We start from the raw sequence: 25,418 nt of genomic DNA, 5'->3' as shown, positions 1-25,418 counted from the left end.
GAGGCTGAGAGGACATATTAATTTTCTACATACTGTTGCCCAGAGGGTTCCTCAGCTCAGCCTGTCAGCAGCCCAGATCCCTGCTGTGTCCATCCTGTCAGGTCAAATTGCATCTTGCAATCGCCCTGCTGTGTATTTTGTTGATTTTATGCCTGGAAGATCATCTGCGAATCTGGGTCTGAATTTGTACATTTCACTATGTCTCGGGAAAGAATATTAAATACTTTGGCGATGCAGTGATTGATCTTGGGTATTTCCTCCCCTCACCTTGGAATCCTCCCTCCTAGTTTCCCCTTTTTTTATTCCTTCTCATAATGACGTTGTGGCTGAAATGCCTTCATGTAAAGAATCAGATATTTCAAGTGAGCAAGGGACTTAAATATTACTATGCCCAAACTCCTTATGAAGTAAATGGGGAGAAAAGGACTAAAGAGGAAGGATTTCCTGTGGAGCCAACCATGACTTAGAAGTAGAACAATAAACGATCTAGCTTATCTAATGATGGATTATCAAAACTAAAACTCACCATACCAAACACCTCACTCCAATTCTCAGTAACTATTTTCATTTGTTTTTTTTTTTCCTCAAGACCTAGAATTTTTGTGAGCCCTCAATATCTTTATAGATCACTTGTTTCAAGTGTCAACTGTGTATCCATAGCTTGCTAGCAAATGATGTTAATTGATTGCAAGGAAATAAACCTGATACTTGTGCACAGAAAAATGAGATATTGCATGCATATTGGTAATTTTATAATAAATAAGTATGCAATCTATTTTTCACCACTTAATTTTGTAGGTTGTATGACTCTAGAAGTGATTTTAAAAAATTAGTTGTCCCTTATATGTATTTAACCCTTGTCCATTCCCAAAACATTTTCAAAAGCATCTCTAAAATGCATCTACCCCTTGGGAAAAGGACACTCTTTAGAAAGAACATGTGAGATAAGAGGACTAACCTGCAGTCCTGGATCCTGGATTCTTAGTAACATGCAATGTGCTCATTAGATTATCAGAAAGACCCCTAGGTAAGAAGACTTCCTTTTTCTCAGATAGCTTCTATATGCTTGAGACCTATGCACAGGAAGACATGATTTGCAGTCTGAGCAGTCCAGCCTGGCATTCAGTGAGTGACCCATACAGTGTGTCCTATAGGAACATCAGCCCTCATAATACTGAATTTCAAAGTGACAGCCACACAGCAATAGCCATACAGATCAGGACCACTGGGAAGACTTTTGCTGAGCAGCATCTCTTGTTGAGGATGGGGACCTGCATGTTTGCAATCTCTGTATGTGATACTGGTACCCACCAGAGGTTAAGAGCTATTTCCCTTGGAGCCAAGGTGGTCTCTAAATACATAGGATTCACTCTGGTCTATGAAATGAGAAGGAGGATGCGGCTGGACAGAAGTGGAGTAAACATTCCAAGCAAAATCCCAAAGGAAAGAAGGCCCAAGGAGAGTTAGAGGAGATGAGGAAAACAGTTTGTCTAGATTCAAAGCCTTTTGAAAGGTAAATGGGTCCGAAACTAATCACTATATCAGGGAACAATTTACATTCTGAGGTCAGGTCTTGCAATATAGAAAGACTACAACTTTATTTCATTATTAGAAGACAGCACTGGGGGGAAAAAAGCAGATTGCACTGATATTCCACTCTCTGCTTCTTCTGGACAGTATAAATGTAGCCTCACTCAATAACAGATGGGCTCTATAGTGTCTTTAAAAGCCAGAGAGGGACCCAGGTGCTTAACTCTCCCCATATTTAAGAGAAATATAATTACTCCAAAGTAATTAAAAGATTCTGCGCTACGCTGTTCATTCTGTATTTGTAAGATATTTGTACTTTGGAACCTACTGGTACTAATTAGTACCTCTTATTTTGCAATCACTCATAATTTGTTTCTTCCAGAGCTAATCTGGCTCATGAATGTGTGATCAAACCACACTCAGTTCTTCATCAATATGTGTGCCAACCCCCCTCCAAGTGCAGCTAGCACCTAATTCTGGCTTTGTTCCTGCCCCCCACCCCCAGAGGTCTAAAATTGCCGTATTCGAGAAGATGTGGACATACATGAAATCAGCAGAACCATCCGTTTTTGTGCGGACCACGGAGGAAGGGATGATCCGAGTGAGGAAGTCCAAGGGCAAATACGCCTACCTCCTGGAGTCCACCATGAATGAGTACATTGAGCAGCGGAAACCCTGTGACACCATGAAAGTGGGAGGTAACTTGGATTCCAAAGGCTATGGCATTGCGACACCCAAGGGGTCCGCCCTGAGGTAAGTAGCCAAGATCTGCTTCCTTCGTACTCCCTCTCCCTCCCTATCTCAGGAATGAGGCTTCTGTGTCTGCCACATGGCTCCAATGCCCAGTGCAAGCTGTCAAGCCAGCTCTCCTTCAACACCTGTGGGCATGGAAGATTCCAGCCACCTAAGATCTTCAGCCCTGAGGTTGGAAATTGACCTGGGGGCCTCAGCTTGCTATGACTGTCACTGCCCATATGTTCTTCCCCACGCCTCACCTCACCCCACCCAAGTGTGTTGACTGCCCATGAACCCTGTGCTTTCGTCATGTGATATGTGACACTCCATCCGTGACCAGATACCCCTGCATCTAGCTAGGCCATGAACAGGGCTCTCCAGCAACCTGGATTCTCTGACAGGAGATGGTTTGTAATATTTGTCTGGAAAGAAACAAACACACTGTCCAAATGAAAAGTCCAGTAGTTTGTGTCTTGAGACTGTGGCCATGGAAATTGAGATACCACCTAATGAATAGCACCAAATTAATAACAGTATGACTTCCTACCTGGACATTGGTTTCTTCAGCAAAGAGGATTTTATATTCACATAAAGGAGCTTGATATTCAATTCCAAACAGTTGAGGAAGAATCCTGTACACTTAGCATCTGAGGAACCAGATTGAATTCTTAAATTTACTATTGATTGTCTTACAGGAAGTAAGACATTTCATGTCTCAGCCCTGAGTTTCTTCATCTGTAAAGAGAGGATGATCTCTTTAGTTCACGGTGGTTATGAGTTCAAACAGGAAAGACTATGTAGAAGGGAATTGAAAGGACAGTGTGAAGTCACCTGTGAGAAACTGAGTCATCACAGAGGGATTCAGTCATTCGAGGGAAGGATAGCATTCCAGAAAGAGTGGAAAAGTTTAACAAAGGATGCAAAAGGACCCAGAGGTGTTTTATACCCACCTTGACATGACATCCAGGGCCACCTCTACCTCCACTTCATTCATTTCAGTAATATGGTGCCACCACATTGTTCTAGGCAATAGGATAGTAGCTGGAGCTACAGTCATGAGCCAAACTTAGTCCCTGTCCCCATGGAACTACATAGTGCAAGAGAGACAGTCATTAAACAGATGATAACTGCTTAATGTTTAATGACATTATGAGAGACACTAGGATGATCTATAAAAGTGGCCCTAAAAGGACACCTATTCCCAGCAATGTGGCATAACAAAACTCTCACTATAAAACACCTGGATAAAACACAAGTTAGGAAAACTTTAGGGCCAAAAGGAAAAAAAATCAAAACCTTGAGTTATTTATTCTGCGACTACCCTAAGCAGGGCAAAGTTATGTGATAATCTACATGTGCAAGAATCAGCAGTACAACTAAAGGCATAAAAGGCATTTTTAAAGAAAAAAAAATGTCATTAAAGATCAGACATATATGATAAGATTTGAGTTAGCATTTACAGAATAAAATTTATTCCTTGGAAGAAATTTCCAATGGAAGAGCTAACCCATAAATTGGACAAAACTTAAGAGAGAATTAGCCTACTAGGGGTAAAATCAGAGAAAATTCTATGGAATATCACATAGAGGGTTTTTTAAAGTAGAAATGACAGCAACAAAGTTAAGAAACATGAAAGAGAATCAATGTGCTGTGTATGCCAAATGGAGAGAGTAGAAATAAGGCAGTATTTAAAAGGAATTTTCCAGAATTTATGGAAAAACCCTCAGAGTTAAAAACTGAGTATCCATCAGGTTAAGTACATGAAAATCAACAGCTGATTCATTTGAAACTGCAGAAAAATAAATACAAAGGGAAGATCTTAAAGACATCCACATATAAAAAAGCCCAATCTGGCCTACAGACTGGGTGGAGTCTGTCTGGGAAGACTTTTCAAGGATGCTTTTGTTTTTAGATTTTAATTTATGTGTTCTAATCAGTTATACATGACAGCAGAATGCTCTTCGATTTATTATACACAAATGGAGCATGATTTTTGACATCTCTGTTTGTACCAAGGATGCTTTTTTCAAATGGCTGTCTGACATCAATAGGAGTCAACTAGGAGAAAGTAGGAAGGGCTTCTTGAGAGAGAGGACAGCATGCATGAACTCCAAGACCAGAAGTTACGGCTCAATTGCTAAACCAAGGGAAGAACAGTGCTCCCAGAACATAGGCAAATAGGGGGAGAAAATGTTAAGCTGAGGACGGTGGATGAAGTAGGAGAGAATTTTGTAAAGGATTTTTGTAATTATTTAAAGAGCAATGCAAATGAAATGCATTGAAGAATTTTATGTAATTTAGTGTAGACATGGTTGAATGTGACCCAACGAAGGGAAACCGAACAGCCTGGTATTTGTCAATCAGACATTTCTTTTATTCCTGGAAGAACTTTAAGGACTCTGTATAAATTTAGGCAAAGTTTAAAGAGGATTCAAATAGCAGGGTCTTTTAAGGAAGAGATTTTTTTATAGAGAAAACTTAAAGGACATGGCCCTATAAAGACCCAAAGTACAGAATGAGTTCTTATAGGCCCAAGAATAGTAATAATACTGCAGTATTACTGGGAGTTTTATAAGTCAGGAACATCATTTGATATAAATACTTCATTTTAAAGTTAAGAGAATAGCCGACTACTTCTACAACTCCCTCTCACACACAGGTGCTTGAAACCAGGTGACAACTCAGAAAATATTGTAAGTTTCAGTGGCATGAACCTGGAAGTTAAGTTATCTGCTCTCAAAAGACTTTCCACTATAATAAGAGCCATCACTGAGTGAGCCCCTAAGTGCCACAGGCTGTGGAGGCATTCTTCCTTCTGGCTGCCCTGAAAAAAGCTCCAGGTTCCAAAACAGATCACCCCATTCTGCCACAGAAGACCAGAAACATCTCTATGCAGTATCATTGTCCCCATTTTACCGATGAGCAAACAGAGGGACAGTTTTAAGTTACTTGACCAGATTGACACAGCTGATAATGAAGGAACCAGATGTCAAAGTCAAGCATCTGATTCCAGAGTTCATGGCCACACCTTACTGTAAAGTTGTGCTGAGCTTTCTGACTTACAGCACCATTAAAACAGGAAACTGGACTAGGGCCAGGTTCTCTGTACCCATTCACACGGAACAAATAATAACCATCAACTCAGAAGTGCAAAGAAGTCCACTCACAACTCTGAAAGCTCAAGATGATAGACTCGCACTTTTAGACACCAAACACAGCTTTTATGGGTTTTCCATGTGCAAGAATTCTTCCCGGGGTAAACACTGTAAATAATTCAACTATGTAGTAAAGAAAAATGTAATTATGTTTTCTTACATCCCCGTAAAAGACACAGTAAGCCAGTTATTGATTATGAGACAGAACAAGAGAGAGAGAAATGGAAAGAACCATGTTCCAATTACAGATCACAGATGGAACAATCGGCAAGTCAAGATATCTGACGGATGGTCACGTTTTCAGACCTCTCCCAATGCTCCTCTTTTCTCCAGTGGCAAAACTGATGACAACCATGGGGCCATTATAGCTCCTGACTGAAAAACAGAAGTGTAGCACCCATCCAAGGGGGCCTTGAGTTTATGACTTGAGAAAGTCCCTCTAATCTCTATGGGATCTTATTTCTCTTATGTGCATTAAAAGGGATCATTGTTTAGCCACCAATAGTATAGAGGTTCCATGAAACATACCATCAAATAATGGTGACAATGAACACACACACACACACACACACACAACCAGCCAGATTTCCATCATAACTTTGCCTCACCCCAAATGGTGCCATTTCACCAAGATGTAGTTAAAACAACAACAAAAAATAAATAAATAAATAAACCCTAACAAACCAAATGCCATGTACACATGTGCCTACTCCAGAAATCTTACATGCACCAATTTGATCCCAGGAAAACATTTTGCAGGGATTTTTTTGGAAAGAAAGAAGAAAGGTAAAGGAGCCACCAAAACTTACTCTAGACCCATTGAACAGGAGGTGCATGCTTAACAATGATTTGCAGAGGAAGTCTGTTCCATAAACTTTCTAGGATGTTTTTCAATTAGTTTGAATTATAGAAAATGCCTTTTAAGATACTATTCTGCCATTCACAACACTGCAAGATATTTAGAAGTGTTTATGCTCTAGAAATGACCCTCAGGAAGCTGTAGGCACTGTGACAAACTTCTCTTCTACTCTATAATAAAGTCAGGGCTATTGCAGCCTCACTGGCAGATGTTCTCCAGGCTTACTTCCTGGCCGTCCTTCTCTACCGCTTGCTCTCTGAAAAGCCAGACCTCACCACACCTGGGAGGTGTTCTTCCTTCCGGCTGCCCTCAACAAGCTCCAGGTTCCAAAGCAGACCACCCCATTCTGCCTCAGAAAATCAGAAAACTGATATCGAAGGCCCAAATGTTCCTCTCAAACTTGCCAGGTCTACTTGGCAGAACCCAGACCACAGTCCCCAGAGAGTGTTAAAAGGCTGTGTTAGTGACAGAATGATTTTTTTTTTCTTTGTCTCTTCTGCTCTGGAAACAAATACTAAATGAAGTGAAGTGTTGGCTGTTGAGTTTCCATTTGGACAGGTGGTGTTTCTTGGAAGCAGATGCTGTTTGTTGGCCGTCACTGCATGTTTGGGGTTGGGCGAGGGGCTAAGTTGTGTTTCAGAAGCTATCAGGTTGTGGATAAAGACCTGAGGGGCCAATGCCAGTCACTGGGGAAAGGCTTTTGGTAAATCCACTAATGATGATCTATCGGCCCCTTTGTTGACAACTAAATGTATCTGCTGGTCTCAATTGAAGTCTCTTATTATGATGAATAAGTCCTTCAGTGAGAGACATGTGTTCAAATTTCCTAAGTAAGGGTGCATGGCCCGTGTTCTGTCAACCCAAGAAGGTATCCACACCCAACTGGCCTCAGTTAAAGTCTCAGCTAATGATTCTCCATAGAACCATCCACCAGGACATCAGTGGATTTACTAAGAGTTGTACCCTAATCATGACATTGGTCAAGTCTGGTCTTTAACTGTGACTGTGGTTATATGGAGTCTTCTCTGGTCTCTGTGATCATGACATGTTTGTCTTCTGTCATGTGTCCTGTCCAAGGCAGACGTATGGGCCAAGGGGACAGGAGCACAGTGCAACTTCTCCCTTCAGCCTAATGGGTCCTGGGCATTGAGGAAGGTCTGAGACCCACTCCCTGTGCTCTTCATTTAGCTTTACAGCTTCACCTCTGAACACTTCCCCACACAAAGCCCTGTGCATAGACTGCAAAGAGGGGTTATGAGAAATGCAACCCCAGCCCCTTGCATAATCGAGTCCAGCTCCTGAGCAGAATTACATAGATCCTCATTATTTTACCAAAATGAAAAGTGTCAACATTTGAATGGGAGGATTTGCAAAGGTTTCATGGCAGAGGTAACATCTGAGATGGGTCTTGAAGAACTGTGATAGATGGCAAGTGGGGAGAAGGGAACAAAGAGGGCAAATACAGAGGTGGGAAAGATAGGGCTCAGGTTCAGGAACAGCTGGCTTATCTGTATTGATGAGAGAGTACATTAGGAAAGACAGGTGGTTAGCTGTAGTCCTATGGTGAAGGATCTCAAACGCCTCTGCCTTTTTGTTTGGGTGCAAAGGCCATTGAGGGGACTGTCAGGAATTAACCATGATCAGGCAGGCTTCCAAAAATAATACTATGGCAGTGCAATGAGAATCAGGAAAAGGAGAGGGTCACAGGCAAAGAAGTCATTTAGAAGGCAACTGCAGTCATCTTTTTTTTCTTTTTTTTATCATTAGTTGTTCAAAACATTACAAAGCTCTTGACATATCACATTTCATACATTTGATTCAAGTGGGTTATGAACTCCCATGTTTACCCCGTATACAGATTGCAGAATCACATCGGTTACACATCCACGTTTTTACATACTGCCATACTAGTGTCTGTTGTATTCTGCTGCCCTTCCTATCCTCTTGCAGTCATCTTGATAGAGGTTCATGAACATGGTCATGGGTTATAATGAGATGAGGACAGACGGAAGAAGTGGTAGACTCCCATGTTCATCACCAGTCATAGCCTTCATGTTAAAGCTGGGAAGTTTGGGAAAGGAGTCTGTTCCATAAACTTTCTAGGATGTTTGTTGCCTAAGAACCGACTAAGTATGAACTGCTACTGACCAAGACAGAAAAAGGGAAGATATGAACTTTACTTCCAAAATAGAAAGACTGCTGCCACTGCTGAGTCAGGCTTCTTAGGATCGTAGCAAGAATGATACAGACTGCCAATGAACTTCTCCCACCTCCAGCTGCATTGGTGGTGTCTGCCTGTATTTGTTTTGTTCTTTTTCTAAACATAACATGAGCTCAAAAATGCTCATCAACCATTTAGCCTCAGTGGCATTCCCAACTGAATATATTTTTTCTCCTGCACACAACTCTACACCGGAAATCCTCTACCAAGAACTGCTTGTCTATATAGACACTGGCTAAAAAAAAAAAAAAAGTGAGGGGAGGAAAGTTTAGACTGTGACTCAATGATGATATATCATAAGGCTTTTGAGGAGAGTGTTCTCACTTTCAGAGTTTGGGGGGTCTCCAAGTTGCCCCACCACACACACACACACACACACACACACACTGAAACCAGAAAACAAGTGTATCTTCAGATTGGCCATGTGGGCCTTCTCTGAACATCTTTTCCTTGCCTAGCACAGATCTGAGTGCTACAGAAAGCTGTAGATTGTTCTCCTCTTAGAGAATCACATTGATCCAGAAAATAATTGGGAAATAAATAAGCAAGTGCCACTCCTACTCTGGGAGGTGTTCAATCTATTGCTCTCAAGAACCCTCCCCCAGCTCCACAGTAGGTATCAACATTGTCTAGGGAAGCTGCTTTAAAATGCCCCTGTCTAGTCCCTCATTCCTCAGATTTCCTCTAACAACCTGATTTTGTGGGACCAGGGTGAGACCCAGGAACATCTACCCAGGGGGTTCTGCTCTAGGAAAGAGAGAGAGAAAAGTTTAGGGAAGAGAGATGGATGAGTGGTCTGAGGAGACAGAACAGGGAGCCCTCAGAAAGAAAGAAAATGACTAGGGATGGGAAGGTATCAGGGAAGCTGTGGGATGGCATCCAAACCATAATCCCTGGACTCGAACAGCCCCAGCCAGGTACAGGGCCCAGCAGGATGACCTCCCGGGTAAATAACGACAACTTTATAAGCCTCTGTTTTCTTATCCGTAAAATTGGAATCATAATAATTCTGTGCGGTTGCTTTGACAATTTGGTAAAATAGCATAAAGTGCCTGTCACAGAGGATACTCATTAAAGTTCATTTTCCACCCCTCGCCTCCCATTAGACCTACCCAAAAGTCACTTTGGAGCCAAATTACTTATTTTTCCTCCTTTGTAAAACCAACTGTGTTCATCAGAAATGTACAGGAGCCCCACCCTCACCCCTCACCACCCCCCCACACACACACATTGGCTGTATTAGAAATAAAATGTCTCTCTCTGAGAACAATCTGTGGTCCTCCTCCACAGAGAACATATAAAAAAAAAAAAAACTCTAATATTTTCTCCCTCCCTCCCACCCTCACAAGAAACAGCTTCTCTTCCCATTGCACAGTACTGGTGCACAGCCTGCTGCTGAGGATAAATACAGTATGTCCCAGGGAAAATGACAGTCCCTTTCAATTGGTCCTTGCCTCCTGATGGGTAGCCAGGGATGCTCGTTGTCATGGTAACCCCATGAACTCTCTGACCCAGGTCAGGCCTGATCAGAGACAGAGGCCTCTGAGCAAAGAGACTGGATTTGCCCACGTTTTCAGAAGAGCTGGAGAAAAAGGAAGAGAGGGAGGGAATGGGGGGGAGGATAAAAAGGCAGAGAGACAAAAATGGGGAGGGAGGTTAGGAGACAGGGGCAGAGGAAGGGAGGAGGGCAGAGAGAGAATGTGTGTGCGTGTGTAGATTGGAGTTTTGCCAAGGAAGAGCGGCATCAATATAGCAGCTTTCTCAGGTGAAGACACATGGGATGCATTGTAGAGAAGACCCAGAAAGCTTCCTAGGATACTGGGGCAGTGGTCCAGTAGGAAAGCCCAGGCAGAGGGGTGGCAAGGGCTTGATGTGGCATTTTAATAGTATTAAGGATAAGATTTATTGCTAATATTTATTGAGCATTGGCCATTCCAGGCACTTCTAAGAAGAATTTGATGAGCATTATCTTATTTAGACAACAAAACTGTGACAGTAAGTTCTCATCATACAGTTCAGGAAACTGAGGCATAGGAAGGTCACAGAACACCTCCAAGATGAGTTGAGCTGGATTTTCAAATTGGGTAGCCTGATTCCGGGAATTCTTCTCAACGACTAGGCAAGAATGGCTTCTCAAGGTCACAAGGAGGGAAGTGTGAGGAAGAAATGATTACCCAGAAGATAATGATCATTTAGTATCCAATTCCAGCAGGTGTACACACACACACACACACACACACACAACAGCACGCAGACCTACCCAGCCAAAACAGAAATAAGAAGTCTGAGATTCCAGGAAGGAAAGCTCTGCCTGAATTCCCTAGGGAATCCTCATTTCCATTCGGCACCGTCTACATTCATGGGGCACAAGCATGCCCTCCAGGATCAGGGTCATAGCACTGATTCACGTCATTCCACGGACCTAAAAATGGAAATGGGTACTTCCAGCAGGTATGAAGCTTTTCTTGCTTATCCATGACAGACTGAACCAAGAAAACCCCTCAAGAATTTTATGCGCTCCCAAACTATATACACTCTTGATTCCTTTCAGCAATGAAAAGAAGATAATTTTAGACTGGGGGTGGGAAGGGGAGATTTACGTCCATTTCACACCTAAAATGTGCTAGGCAATACACTCAGGGCCCTGTGGATGTTCGAGCATGAATCTTCTCACCTTTTGCTTTCTATTCTATTACTTCCTTCTCGTAGGTTAGGAAACTGAGAGTCAGGGAGATGGTACTCTGTCCATATTCTCAAAGGGATTTGAGGGAGGGAACTTAGGTATGAGCCCCGACTCTTGAAACCCTCCTTCTGTTTACAACCCTGCCTCTGTGCTAATAGAGGCACCCATCACTGCCTCTGCACCTTCTAAGGTGGCCTCTTTAACACTTCCAAGGAAAACATCAGGGACATGAGACACCAAGTGGCCTCCGAAGCCCAAGCACTCCCTCTTGAAGAACTAGATAGGCTGGAGCTCCACGGGGCTGATTTATTTTGCAGGATCCTGGTGAAATCACAAAGACAAATGTGCATCTGGTCTTGTTAGAGCTCCATTTTGATCACAGCTAGCTGAGAAACACGTCAACAGCAAAGCAACACATTAGAGAGAGACAGAGAGGAGGAAGGTGGCAAGCGCAAGGTGCAAGGATGGATCTGGGGAGATGAACAGCACAGGAAACGAGTGGCCTTTACCTAGGTGAGAACAGCAGCATGCAGGCTGTGATTTGCCCACCAAGGCACTGCCTTCTCCCTGCTGATATACAAATTGTATGTTGCTTTCTTTTAAGAGGCTGTTTCTGTCAAAAATAGCATCTCTTCCTCCCTCCCTCCCTCCCTCCCTCTCCCTCTCTCCCTTTTTCCTTACTCCCCTTCTTGTCAGCAACTTTATTTCAGACTTGCTGGGTCTTTTGACTTTTCTAAGGCAGCGCCAGGAGGGGAAAGGATTGGATGGGCATCCTAGCTCTGCCACCTGGGGCCTGTCGGCTTGGAAAACAGATGTGCTTTAGTGTTGATCAGTCCTGAGTTCAAACCCTTCTCCCACATTTACAAGCCTCGTGATGTTGGGAAAAGGCAAGAAGTATGGGCTACCCACCGACGGCTAGGGGTCTGAAGTCAGGCTGAGTAGAATCCCATGTGGCCAGTTCATAGCAAAAGTCTCTCAGATAAGTTCCTTCACCTCCCTAAGCTTTAGTTTCCCCAAATACAAAAACTGGAGATAATGCTGGCATTTTCCCAATGGTTGTTCAGTGATTAAATGAGAAGATACAAAGTGCTTAGCACAGTGCCTTGCACACAGTAAAGTGTCCAAGAAGTGTTAAATTTCATGATTTAATATCTCCGAAGATTAGTTTTCTCATCTTCCAGACAAGCTCTTGCTCTAAGTTTTGCGGTAGGAATAAAGTGAATCAATAATGAAGCGTTCATGGTGCATGAGGAGTTCTTTCTTCTTTTTCTTTTCCTTTATGCAGTACTCAACACTCACAACTATTCTGTTTGTTCGGGTTTCTGACTGAAATTAGACATGATTGGCTTCTCTGGGACAGACTACACTCAACCTGTCTTCGTGGCAATGAGGCAGAAATTCCAAGATACCAAGAGGGAGATGTTCAGATATGAAGCTTTATTCCCTTTTGTAGTCTATGCACAAAATGATGATCAGCTAACAGCCACATGGTATCCATTCATAAGCCTGAAAGTAGGAAGCTCCAGTATCTAAACAAGACAGGCAGTAAGGAAGGGATTACAGGTGGCCCCAAGTTGAGCCCCTGCAGAGAAGCTCTGGACCATGTTCTAGTAACATCTTATGAATGGCCCCATGGCCTAAGATCAGGTCTCCATAATCATATTTGATCACCTCTTCCTCATTCACAAAGAGACAAAGGCTTAGGTGAATCCTTAACCAAAGGCACGCAACTTCCTCCTAAAAGGTGGAGGTGGTTAGCCTGCAGAATCTCCAGACCAAAGAAATCCAGGCAGGGAAATTGAGAAACATTATTCATCCTTCTCAGAGCAATCATCTAGCAGGAAAAGAGCATAATGACCTCTTCATCATATTCTCTATTCCCATGAGATGACTTTATTCCTCTGGAGAAATGTTTAAAAAAAACAAGTCCTTAGCACAAGCCAAGCCAGTCTTTTCGTTGCCTGCAACCCCGCAGCATTTCCCCACTCCTATTTCTTTGCTCCTGTTGCTTCCTTCTTCCCTCCCCCAATATTTTCAGGTACAGTTCAGTGAAGCAAGGGGCCACTTTCCCAGAAAAACCTCGAGGAGAATTGAGCATGAAGGAGACCCCCACTGATTGCTTATCACATGGACCACTTCCTACCTGGCCAACTTCCATGGATGCGGTAACTGGATAAGCACATTGTCAAATCCCTTGCTGTGTCTGCAATGTCTGATTCATGAGAACCATGGAATACTGGTCCACCAAATAGCTCATACAACCCAAATTAAGCCAACTGACTTTCAACCCATCCATCTCTTTGGCCATTGCTAGTAAACATTAATGAAAGTTTATGACCGTGTGACTTAATTCTACCTGCATTCCAAGTATAGTATTTTCAAACTGCTAAAGTAAGTACTCTAAGAAAGCAAAGATGAGTGGATTACAACCACATTACCACCAAGACTCATCTCTAGTGCTGGGACCATAACCTTTCCCCCACTGGAGCCAGGTAAAGTAAATTAGTGAAATGGAGCAGAGGTAAACCCCCTGTGGTTTCTTCATCATTAATAGAGTCAAGACTACAGACAATACTTCTCTACTCAGAAACAAACCCACAATGCACTAGGACAAATAATAATGATAGCTCCTAATTGTTTTGCAAATAACATTTGCCAATGATGGCAAGCCTTCTGTAAGTCCACCTATGCATTCCCTAATGTATGTAATCCTCACAAGAATAAAGTTGATGCTATTAAGACTCTCATATTTTAGATAATAAATCAGTGACACAGACAGGTTAAGTGACTTGTTAAAGTCACGTAACTGGTAAGTGGCAGAGGTAGAACTGGAGCCCAGTTCAGTTTCTATGCACTTACCCACCACCCCTTGCTGTCAGAGGCTCAGGGAGATCACAGGAAGTAATGAGGTCTTTGTAGCAAGAGTATGTGCCTCATCTAGAGGGGACAAGGGGACAGCCTCCTCTGACTTCTGGCCTAATATTGATATGTGGGAAAATTGCCAGATCTTCTCATTTTTCCAAGGAAACTAGGAATTGTAATTTTTGTGTGAATGATCCAAAATTCTTTAAGAGAGAAGAAGGAAGCCAGATGTGGTGATGCAAACCTGTAATCCCAGCAACTTGGGAGGCTGAGGCAGGAGAATCACAAGTTCAAAGCCAGCCTCAGCAACTTAGGGAGACCCTGTCTCTAAATAAAATATAAAAAGGGCTGGGGATGTGGTTCAGTGGTTAAGTGCCCCTGGGCTCAATCCCCAGCACCAAAAGAGATAGAGATAGAGATAGAGATAAAGAGAGAGAGAAAGAAGAAGAGGAAGAAGGAGGAGGAGGAAGAAGAGAAGATAGATACAGTGCGGTAACAACTAACCTTGTTATAAAAAGAAAGGGATACCATAAAAATAGAGAAATGAACAAATGAGGCACAGTAGAAAAAAAAAAAAGGCCTAGGTCAATATCTTGCCCCTCTCCAGGATGAGAGTTCTAGGAAATCTTCCTGGGGGAGGCTAGGGTCCTTGAACAGATCCTTAACCAGTCAGGAGAACACCTATGAGCAAGAGAGGTTATTTCGGATAAAAGCTACTGCAAGCATACATACAGTAGGGGTAAAGAGGAGATAACTCATGCATTCTTTTTCTATCTTTGTTATCATTGTTTTCAGCAGGGAATCATTTCCTCAAACAAAAGCTCTCACAGAATTACACTATAAAAGAAAGATACACATGGAGCTCTTGAAGCAAGAGATGAAAGTCTGCAGGTAGTGATGGAAAGAGGGAAGGAGAGAACATGGAAAGACTAGAGATACCAGCTCCATCGAGGGGCAGGAGGCCTGGATGATCAGTTTTCTTCTCCTGGAGCTTTTCTCTATCACTGAAGGAGATAGTTCTCTAGCATTATGACCCTGTGTATTTATTTTGTGCGTGTGTGTGTGTGGTGCTGGGGATTGAACCCAGGGCCTTATGTGTGCAAGGCAAGCACTCTACCAACTGAGCTATATCCCCAGCCCCAGACCCTGTGTATTTTAAGGCCTATATGAAAATAGTGTTCTGGCTGGCCTGCCCAGCAGCCTCTGCACGCTGACATCTGCCCATCCTTAGGGTTGGCCCAGCTTTTCTTCCTTTCATTGAACCAGAGGTGTCTGAGATGGGACCAGCAGGCTAGCTCTCATCCTGAATGGTGTTTCCTCTCCCTCTGTTAATTGTGTGGAGACCTCCACTCTTCCCTCTGTTAGCTTTTGTCAAGTATCTGACACAGAGCTGTGTGCCTGCTGCTGCTGACAAATGCTTTTGCATTATGGAACCAGATGTGGTTTACTATGAGTTGCATTTGAACCATTGACACCTGCCTCTCTCTATATGGGGTGGGCTGGGGAATCAGATATGCCTTAGAAAGGCTTTCTGTTTGCAAAATTCCTGCTGGGGGAGCCAGACTTCATGTCCCCATCCAGATCTCTGAGCTATATTAGCTGCTCTTATTCATAGAATCCTAAAGAATGTTAAAGGGCCAGAAATATGTATTCACACATGCAAAACTAATATGCAGTTCAACTAACCCTTGTGGTAGATGTAAGGAATTAAAAACTATTCCTCATTCAACATTTATGGAGCAGTTACTGTATTAGCTATTGTATGGGATTCAGGGTTCTTACTCCCCCCCCCCCAAAAAAGAGCCCTCAGTCTGATCAGAGAAGCAATGGAATGATAAGTTTGCTGTTAGAGGGTGCTCAAGTACAGTGGAACCAGAAAGAAGGCTTGATCCATTCTGTTTTGGTTCATTGCAAAAGGATTCGTAGAGTACAATGTGCATTCAAAGCCCATGAGATGACTAGGGTTCCGCAAAGCAGCAAGGTGTGTTAGATAGAGCATGTGCCAACTCTAAGAGGGGTCTTAGTGGTGCTTCCAATCCAGCCACCTGCATTTGCCCAGAATACACCTGAAAGGATTTTCCCATCCGTCTTCTCATCTGACCCTTGGCCTTCACATAGCTGGGGCAGGAGTATGTAATTCTTCCCATTTAGCAAACAGCAAAACTAAGCTATAGTTTGGGGGACCAATTGTCCTGGTTTGGTTGGAATTAAAGGCATTCCTAAGCTGTGGGACTTTCAGTGTTGAAACCAAGAAAGTCCTGAACAAAATGCAGTGACCAGTCACTCTAGCTAGTTGCATGGTCAGCCGTATTACTTGATCAGAAATTAATGAAATACTCAAATCAGGCCTTCAGATTCTTACCTCCACAAATAGAGGAGAGATTCAGGTACTTTATATATGGGTGTTTTTTTTCTGTTTTTTTTTTTTTAAATCCAGTTCCTTTGTGTTGTTTTGTAGAGTCCGAATCAAAGACAAGGCCTCTATCTGTTGGCTGAGTCACTATCCAGCTTTCTTTCTGTGCATATCACAAACCGTCTGTTCCTTCAGCATGCTCAAGAGGGGACACCATCTGGAATGTCACAGGTGGAGGGAACTTTTATCATACCTGTATTCCTTAAGGAGGCCTGGGAATGTTTGCATTTTAATTGAGTCTCCTGATATATCCCCACTAACTCCTCGTGTCCTTCTGCTTGGTCATGGTTGAACTTCTCCTGCTTTACTTGCTACCCTATGCTACTGGATCAGCAGAAGCTATGGACCCTCAGTTTTCCACCCAGTCTGTGGCTCCTCAGTCAGTTCACCTCACATGATTTACACAGCAATGATGTCAGATGGACTGAAGATGGACGGGGCCTTTGAGATCATCCCTCAAAAGAGAAGTGATTAGGACAAGACCAGCATCCAGGACCAGGTTCACCAGCACCCATTTGTGTTCCAGACCCCATCAGCCTCAACAGGGAGAATGAGCTTCGGTTCTTGCTGATGCTCTGACCCCCAGGCCCAGAACAATGACCCTGGCTTGGCCATGACAAAGGAGCAGAAAAATTACACCCAGGTAGCATATCTTCTCAAGACCTTCAGCAGAACCTTACCCTCCACTGGTCTATGTGGGAGGGACTGCCAAAGCCTGCTCAGCATGGGAAGAGGTATAAAGGGAGAAAAGAGGTGACTGGATCTTCATTAGAAAGAGGGAACCCTGAGCCCCTGAGCTCCTGAGTCCCAGGGAAGGAAGAGTAAGAAGGATGTGCCTTTAATCCAGTGGGAAATGGACCCCCTTCCTAGACCCCCTAAGTGTTCTTCAACTTCATTCTTCATTAGATACTCTTCTGCTTCTTAGGGTAGATAGAGATTTTCCCATGTCAAAAGGGGGAAAAAAATAAGAGTAGAGATAGTTGGCATTTCGCATAAACTTCATTTACTAAAGAGAAGGAATGTGTTAACATTGAAAAGAAGGAAGGAAATAGTCAATCGTACATAAAGGACTGTCCTTTAAATGCAAACATTCAACTTTCTGGAAACTCACTTCTAATGCTCATCTTTCCTTATTTCCCCACTGATGAGTGAAAACTTCATCACAAACTAGTCCAGCTCATTGGACCGTCCTGTGGGGAACCACGGGTCAAATCTCAACTTTTTATCTTGCTCATGAATTCATTCCATGTTATTCCTGATGCTTATCCCCCCAACAGTGTCCCCCCAAATGGACACCTTTCAAGTAGCAATGGTCAAAGAGCTCAACCAGTTGCAAACCTGGCCATTATATTCAGCAGCAACCTGTATCCCTGTGGCTTTGTAACCCTGATCTCATTCTGCCGTTTGGCATCTCAGAGAATAAATCCAATCCCCCTTTTACTACCAACCCCAAGTTTACATCGGAGACCTGTTTGCTTTGAAGCCACCCACTATCTCTAACAGGGTTTAAATTGTTGACCTTGTCTATTCTTCTCATGGGAGTCTTTACATTTTTCATTTAATTGATACATATTTACTTAAAACTGTCTGCATTGTTTGCTCTCTGCTGAGTGCAAATGGGCTGCTGATCTGAGGCCTCCTGCTTAAAAACCTTCTATATCCCCTTACTTTTAGGTAAAGTGTTGATTTCTTACCATAACATTTAAGGATGCTCACGATTTAGATTCAGTTTTAATCTCATCCTCCCAAAGGAGATCACCACACTCCCCAAACTCTGGGCTTCTGGTATTAAATCCCTGAAGATTTTCTAATTCTCATCTACTATCAGAAGACAATAGATGGGAAGTGATATTGGCTGAATTATATTATGTGCACATACCAATATGTAACAACAAATCCCATCATTATATAGAACGGTAATGTCCCAATAAAAAATGTGGGAAAAATTAATTTCATCATAATTATTGGAGAGTAAAAACACAGAATTAGCTTCTCTCTTTTTGGTATTCCCATAGCCCTTTTAAAAAAAAAAAATAAGTTCAGTCTTTCATGAATTATTGAGACACTCTTCTGCTTGGATGTTAGAATGTACATTCCTTAAAGGATTATAACTTGTACCTTCTAAGTACCTAGCACAGTGCTTAAAACTTAATTGATGCTCATAAATACTTTGGGGAGTTGACTTGAAGTCAGCAACTCTTTTCTCCAAATGTTTTATATAATTCAATTGATGACAAATACACACAAAATAGTAGTAAACCATGCAGTGAACTGTCTGCTAGGAGCCAAGAAGGAATGAAGGGACATCAGTGAGACATGAAATATTAAAGAACAAGTGGGGAGCACTGAGAGCAACCAGGTCTTAGCAGAGAAGTTAAGGAGATCAGCAAGCAGCCAGCAGACTTTAGTCTCTGTGATCTACATAAATGCATCTGCCATCCTCCAAATTCTCATAGAAGCCAGCAGAGGCACCCTGGTAGGGGGAGTGGGATGCCCAGCAGCCTGGTCTCATTAAAATTGAAGCTTTCTTTGGGGAGGAGAAGCAAAGCATGCCACTACAAGATGGGTGGGCCTCTCAGGATCATTTCATCCAACCCTTCTCAGATGCTTGAATTAAAGGTTTTGAAGGATTTGAAGACAAGAGTGGAAATGTGGACAGCTGAAGCCCAGCATCCTGTCCTTAGGATTTTGTAAATTGAGACCCAACTAAAACCATCTGAAATATTACCCTGGGGTACTTTTTCCAAACTTTAATTTTCCTGCAAATGTGTGATAATCAAGCTTCTTCAAAGCACAAGTTTGGATACATTGATATCTAATGTGTAGGAAGACATCCAAGACCCAATCTTTACAAATTATGAATCCTCCAAGACTTCCAGAGATAATTCAATGATTCAGTGGTAGCTCCCTGAATCTATCAGCTCCTGTGGCTGAAGATCGGGGATCAGGTAATTTGAGGGTGCCCTCTGCTCACTGGCCCCCTTGGAGAATAAATGCCACCACTATGTCAGTGATTATAGCATCCTCTGATGACCCAGGACCGTCAACTCCCTCCTACGGAGTATTTGTCTGAACTTGGACATTTTCAGATGATTCTCTGGCTGATTAGAACCACACCTGGTTCTTTTTAGTTCATTTGTTTGCTTTATGATTATTTTTCTTGGTGTGCCAAAGACAGGACTTGCTAAAAAGTTCCACTAGAGGTTTGTTTAATCATGTAAAGCAACTGTTATAACCATTAGTGTTTGAGTCCTTTATAAGATTCCTGCAGATGATCCTTGCAAGTCTGTTTTTATATTCAAATTATAGGCTCTTGAGTTTCTGTCTCTGGCCTGACCATCTCCTTTGACTTCCAGATTTCCGTTTTCTTGGAAGACTGACATTTCACTTGCTATCTCCCAAGCATCTTAAATTTAGTATATCTAACACTGATCTCTTGAGCTTCTCCCCTACTTTAGTCTCTGTGATCTACATAAATGCGTCTGCCATCCTCCAAATTCTCAAGGAAGATAGTAACTTGAATCTTTTCTTTCCTTCATCCCCTGTAGCCAATACATCACCCAATCCTATCTCCTCTACCTCAAAGTATAACCTGAAGGTAGAGCCTCTCCTTTGTATCCAAAATCAATTCTTTCCTGGGTCTCTCCACCAGCCTTCTAACTGGCCTCTATTTTTCCCATCTGCCTCCTCTCTTTAGTTCTCTCTCTCCTTTCTGAAATCAACTTATGAATATAAAAGGGGTCTTTTCATTCCCTGGCTCAGACCCTCCTATCTCAAAATAAAACTCTAAATTCTTGACATGGTCCACAAAGTCCCTGCAAGCCTCTCCAACTTCATCTCAGTTTGGACCACCTCCTGCCTAGGATATGATCTCTTATCACTTAAATGTGGTTTCCACTAAGCTCAGCTTCAACATCAACTCCTGAGATGTACCTTCCTGAGCCACCTCTGACATCCTCTGTCAGTTCATCCTGATTCCTTCATAGCATTTTCATTTATTACCTGTTTCTCCAGATTGTAAGCTTTGCTAGGGTAAGGACCACCTGTCTTATACATTAATGTATACCTAGTCCCTTTATGATACTAGCACATAGTAGTCACACGGCAATATTCATAGTTATCAGAGAGAGCTTATGGCCAAGTACTAGTCTCCCACCTCATAAATGTAGAAGTCCCTTCTATAAAGATCCTGACAAATAATTATCTGGTCTCTTACTGAATGCCTCCTATCTCAAGGGACTTCCTTTTTCTTAAGAGAGCCAATTCCATTTTTCCCTTTGTCATCTTTTCTTCATATTGAGCCATAATGTAATGTAACTTTACCTATTGGTCATAGTTCTCCTTCTTAGTATCCCAAGTATAATTTTTCTCTGAATTCTAATGTTACCCTTTAGATATTTGAAGGCAGTTCTAATATTTGCCCTAAATCTACCTCTTTCAACATCATTACATTATATATGACTTTTACTTTTGTCCTTTTTCACTTAACACACATCAGTTTGGTAATATTCCTTAAAATTGTCACCTAGTATGAACCAGTCCAAAGGAGATTGGACAAGTAATCAAAGAAGGAAGATAATCACCTCCTTTTGTATGATTCTAATATCTCTTATGTATGTGTTGTGTGTGTGTGTGTGTGTGAGAGAGAGAGAGAGAGAAAGAGAGAGAGATACATAATTACAAACAACATACTGAGCTTATCAAACTAACACTACTTCGTAGTCATTTTATCTTAGACTTTTCTTCATCAGGTATGGAGTGAACTGTAATTAATAATAATTTATGAAGAATACCTAATTAACTGCAGTGGGAAACTGACTTCCACTTTCAGGAGAAAGGAAAAAATATAAGACATAAGGTCCTCTTAGGGGTTTTTGGCGGGTGGGTCTCTAAAACTCTTTCTAGGTAAAATCTTGGGCTCACTCTACATATTGTGCCAACTTTGGCTATTCCACATCTCTAATCCTGGCTATATTAGAGCTAAGAAATACTTGTTGAGCTTCTATTATGGACCCAGGACATATTGTGATCTGTTTCACAAACAGGTATCTGAGGATTAGGAAATTTATTGACTTGGCTGATGGCACATCAGTAATGGTAGGGCTGAGATATCAACTGAGGTCTTCTGACTCCAATTCAAGTACTCAGTTCCATGGTAACAATAATTGTATTGTCATTATTATTAATTATTATTATTTAGTGATAGTAGTAGTAGTAGTAGAAGTGAGTTGTTTAGATGAGACAGCTCATTGACTTTCCATTCACTAATTCTGAGTTGTAACTACTATTGTCCTTTTTGACAGGTGAAAACTCTGTGGCTCAGATGGCTGCCATGATTATTAGCCTAGGGTAGTTGTAGCTAGTCAAAGTGGGAATCTCCCAGTACCAGGATTTGCATTCAGCAGAACTACCCCCAGAGATGGTCCCCAATGGCAAGTGGAGAATATGAGCCCACAGGAGGCAGGCAGGAGGCTGGGACAGCTAGGAGAAGTTCATAGGAATACTCACTTGCCTGGAATACCCAGATATTAACTGAAGTCTTTTTACTCTTTGAGGTTCAACCAATTCTGCTATAAATTTTTAGTTAAAAAAAAAATGGCCATTCCCTTATTTACTTCTTCAAGCATTCTTTGTAAGTCATTAAAAATTCTTATTTTTCATAACTTCCCTTTTATGAAAAGGATACCTTTCTGATCCAGCAGGATTGAACTTATATAGGTACTTATACAACACCGCACCCCACTTACCAGGGAAACAGGTAATTTTTATAAAACAAAGATAGTCTTACTTTTCTAGCCAGTTGTAATCCAAGCTTAAAGATTTTCCCCCAAAATCCTTCATGAATAAAAACAATAATGACACTAGTCATGTAGCCCTAAAGTCAGACTTCTGGGACTCATCTCTGCGAATGACCCACATATACATTCATGCTTACTGAATTTCACCTGAACCTTGGGGAAGAGCTTTTGGTGACTTGTTACTGGATAGAGATGGTGAAAATGCAAAGCTGAACCCAAGATGTGGCCACTTCTTTGATGCTTCAAGTGTCCTTAATTCCGTTAAAGGTGGATACCAGTAGATGGTAGTTGTTCTCTTTAAACACTTTTACTTAGCAAAATTAACCTTAACTCACACCTATATTCATTCTCTCACCCATAATTTCTTATTTTCCTCATTCACAAAATCTAGGTGTCTGGAAACCACTGCTTAAGTATAGGACCTTTTCTGCTATCAAGAACCCTAGAGTTTCCAAAGCTTCTAAGTTTCTTTTTTTTTTCTTTTAATGAATATTTTTAAAGGGAATACTTTAAATTCAATTCATACCTTTAACTTTTACTTTGGATATGTTGAACCTAACATTTTCTTGATAACCATCATGACTAATCATCAATGCCATTAAGTTGGAATATAAAGAATTTTCCTGAACGCACATAACATAGGGTATTTTTCCAGAGCCAGAATAGACCCAAGCTACCGTCATTTTTGCCTCAGGAAGGAAGAGAGAAGACAGAGCCTGCTCTGGCCCCTTCCTTGCTATCAAGCAAGGAAATGGCCCACAGCAAGGTTCTTCTTATGTGCTGCCTTTGCTCTCCTGTCCCAGAGACATGGGTGTGTTACAATTGTGTGCAAAGGAAAATCTTTTACAAGGACTGTATGAGGAGCAGGAGGGCTAAGTGAGCACTGGAGGGGGCCAGACAGCACCCCCACTTTGGAAGGCTGTATAGCACAGTGGTCTTGGGCATGGCCTCTAGTCAATAGAGCTGAGTAGAACCTTCCACAAGTTATGTACTTATCTGCAGAAGGCAGGTGGCAACAAGAGGACAGCTGTATAGGGACATGAGTATTAAATGAAATAAAGCACATAAAGGGCTTGGCACAATGCCTGGCCCACACTAAGCCCTCTGTAAAATGCTAAGACTCCAGTGATCATCCACAGACCCTGCATATTTTCTTTACTCACTCTCTAGTCCATTGCTGTTAAATGACAGATCGTGAGTTTGCCAAACTGCTGAGTTATGGACACATAGGTGACAGTGCATTTAGATTTTGTTCATTTGCTTGTTCATTCATTCATTTGGGAAAAACAAAACAGTACTTCTCCTTCTCCCTCACTGCCCTGTATTAAATGTGAGGAGGGTCTAAAAAGAATAAAAGCATCTTTTCTTCTCCCTGGGAACCAACGATCGATTTGAAGAAACGTGGCCAGGAGAGCAACAAGTTAGGGCAATGTTACAGCAAAAGGGATCGTTGTCAAGTCCAGAGAATTTCCCAGGACAGGGGACATTCTTAGACAGCCCCTTGTTTGACCTGGTTGTGAGGTCATGAGTACACACCAATTTTGTCCATCCTGCCCATTGTGGCGCTCTTCCCATGAGGACATTTGGTTCCGGTAAGTGCCTTGAGACACTCTTCACCCCAAACTGGATTCTGTGCCTGAGCAGAACAGGAAAGCTTATAGTTTTGAGGACAGAAAGGGTGTCATAGTTCACAGCAAAAATGACAATGAATAATTTGGGAACCCTAATCTTAATTCCTTTTCGATCACTTCCTGTACCTACCCTTGCCATGTCCAGTTCCCCTGTTTCCCTGCACTGACATCCCTCACTCTCCTACTTTGAGTCTTTCTGCCTATTTTCTCTTAAAAACAAAGACATGCAGGAGAAAGGAGAAAGGAGAAAGGAGAAGGAAAGGTCTGGAAACCCAGACAGTGTCTGTCTACTGTAGCACTGAGCCTTCTTTTCTTTTCTTTTGTCTGTTTTCTTGAGAAAGAAAGGGCCTGAGGAGGGAGTTGGACCATAAAGGTATCTAAAAGACTAAAGAGCGCATTTCCAGGATCTGTTAATGGAAATTGTTTTCCCAGCTTGAAAACTGCCACACTTAAACTCCCAATGTGGGGTAAGCGCAATCATAAATATGAACTCCTTTTCAGGCAGCAAACCAGCATTTGGAGTCTCTCTCCTTTGCCTTTGGGGATCCATATGCCACAGTCTAGTTAGCTGCCCAGTGACTGACAAACATAAATAAAAGGTAATGGTTGTAGTAAACAGAGTTCCTGAGAGTCAAAAGTGTTTCCCAGGGAGGGATCAACACGCTTCCTATCACACGACAGTCACCCAAGAGCCAAAGTTTAGGTCTTTTAGAAAACAAACAAATAACAAACACAGTGAAAATAAATGTCTGCCATCAACAGGGATGGTATGGCAATTCGAAAGTTCCTAATAGTAAAAGGATGTGGGCAGGAGGCCATGCGGACAAGGCTGCATCTGATGGCTCATTTGCCTACCCATTAGTCTCTCTTGCTGCTACTATCAACAGAGCTCCTCTGAATCTCTCTCCTTCATCTCATTATTCCTCCATGGTGGTCTGTGAATCCTTCTTGGCTAAGTGAAATAAAATTCAGGCCTAAATTTAAGATGACATCATTGTTAGAGAAATCCTCAGGAGAAGGTGGATGAAAGAGAGATGCGGCGAGTCTGAAGATCTAGATTAGATTGAATAGCAAGATGGCAGATCCATCCAGGTGAGCTGTTCCAGCCATTAGCTCCTGCACCAATAAACCCAGCACATGGAACTTTATAAGTAACCCTTGAACAGGGTCTCAGTGGGGCAAACAGGAGCTGTCCCCATAGAAATGTAGATGGACTCCCTTGGCCTCTGCAGATGGCCCTGGATATGTCATGTGTACATGTTGTCATTATGCAGGCAAAAACCCCTGCCTTGGGGTCTGCTGAATACTAACTTGACTTCCTGGAGCAGGTGTCTATGGTCTCCAAAGCTGTCAACTGTTGAGCATGGTGATTCCAACAAAAAGTCTCATAACCCTCCTTGTCTTTCTCTCTGAACTCAAAGCAGCAGTCATGTAAACAAAGTTAGATGATTCTCAAAAAAAAAGGCTCAACCCTGGCCTTCTGATGAATCTGTTTTCTCTGTCCTGAAATGTCTGAAGTGTTTTTAATTAT

General features: G+C 42.2%; 1 protein-coding gene across 2 annotated transcripts in view; it reads left to right on the top strand.

Moving 5' to 3' along the window:
* Positions 1–25,418, top strand: part of Gria1 (glutamate ionotropic receptor AMPA type subunit 1) — a 301,486-nt gene that overhangs the window by 258,537 nt on the left and 17,531 nt on the right. For both annotated transcript variants that reach the window (XM_046446417.2, XM_058579911.1), the window contains exon 13: positions 2,036–2,283. In XM_046446417.2, the coding sequence (XP_046302373.1) occupies positions 2,036–2,283 (248 nt within the window). The remainder of the gene's footprint in view (positions 1–2,035; positions 2,284–25,418) is intronic.

The sequence above is a fragment of the Marmota monax genome, unplaced genomic scaffold (genome assembly GCF_021218885.2).
Source record: "Marmota monax isolate L192 unplaced genomic scaffold, Marmota_monax_Labrador192_F-V1.1 WCK01_AAM20220418_F8-fsc00188, whole genome shotgun sequence".
Classification (NCBI taxonomy): Eukaryota; Metazoa; Chordata; class Mammalia; order Rodentia; family Sciuridae; genus Marmota; species Marmota monax.
This window is presented reverse-complemented; position numbering and strand designations above follow the sequence as displayed.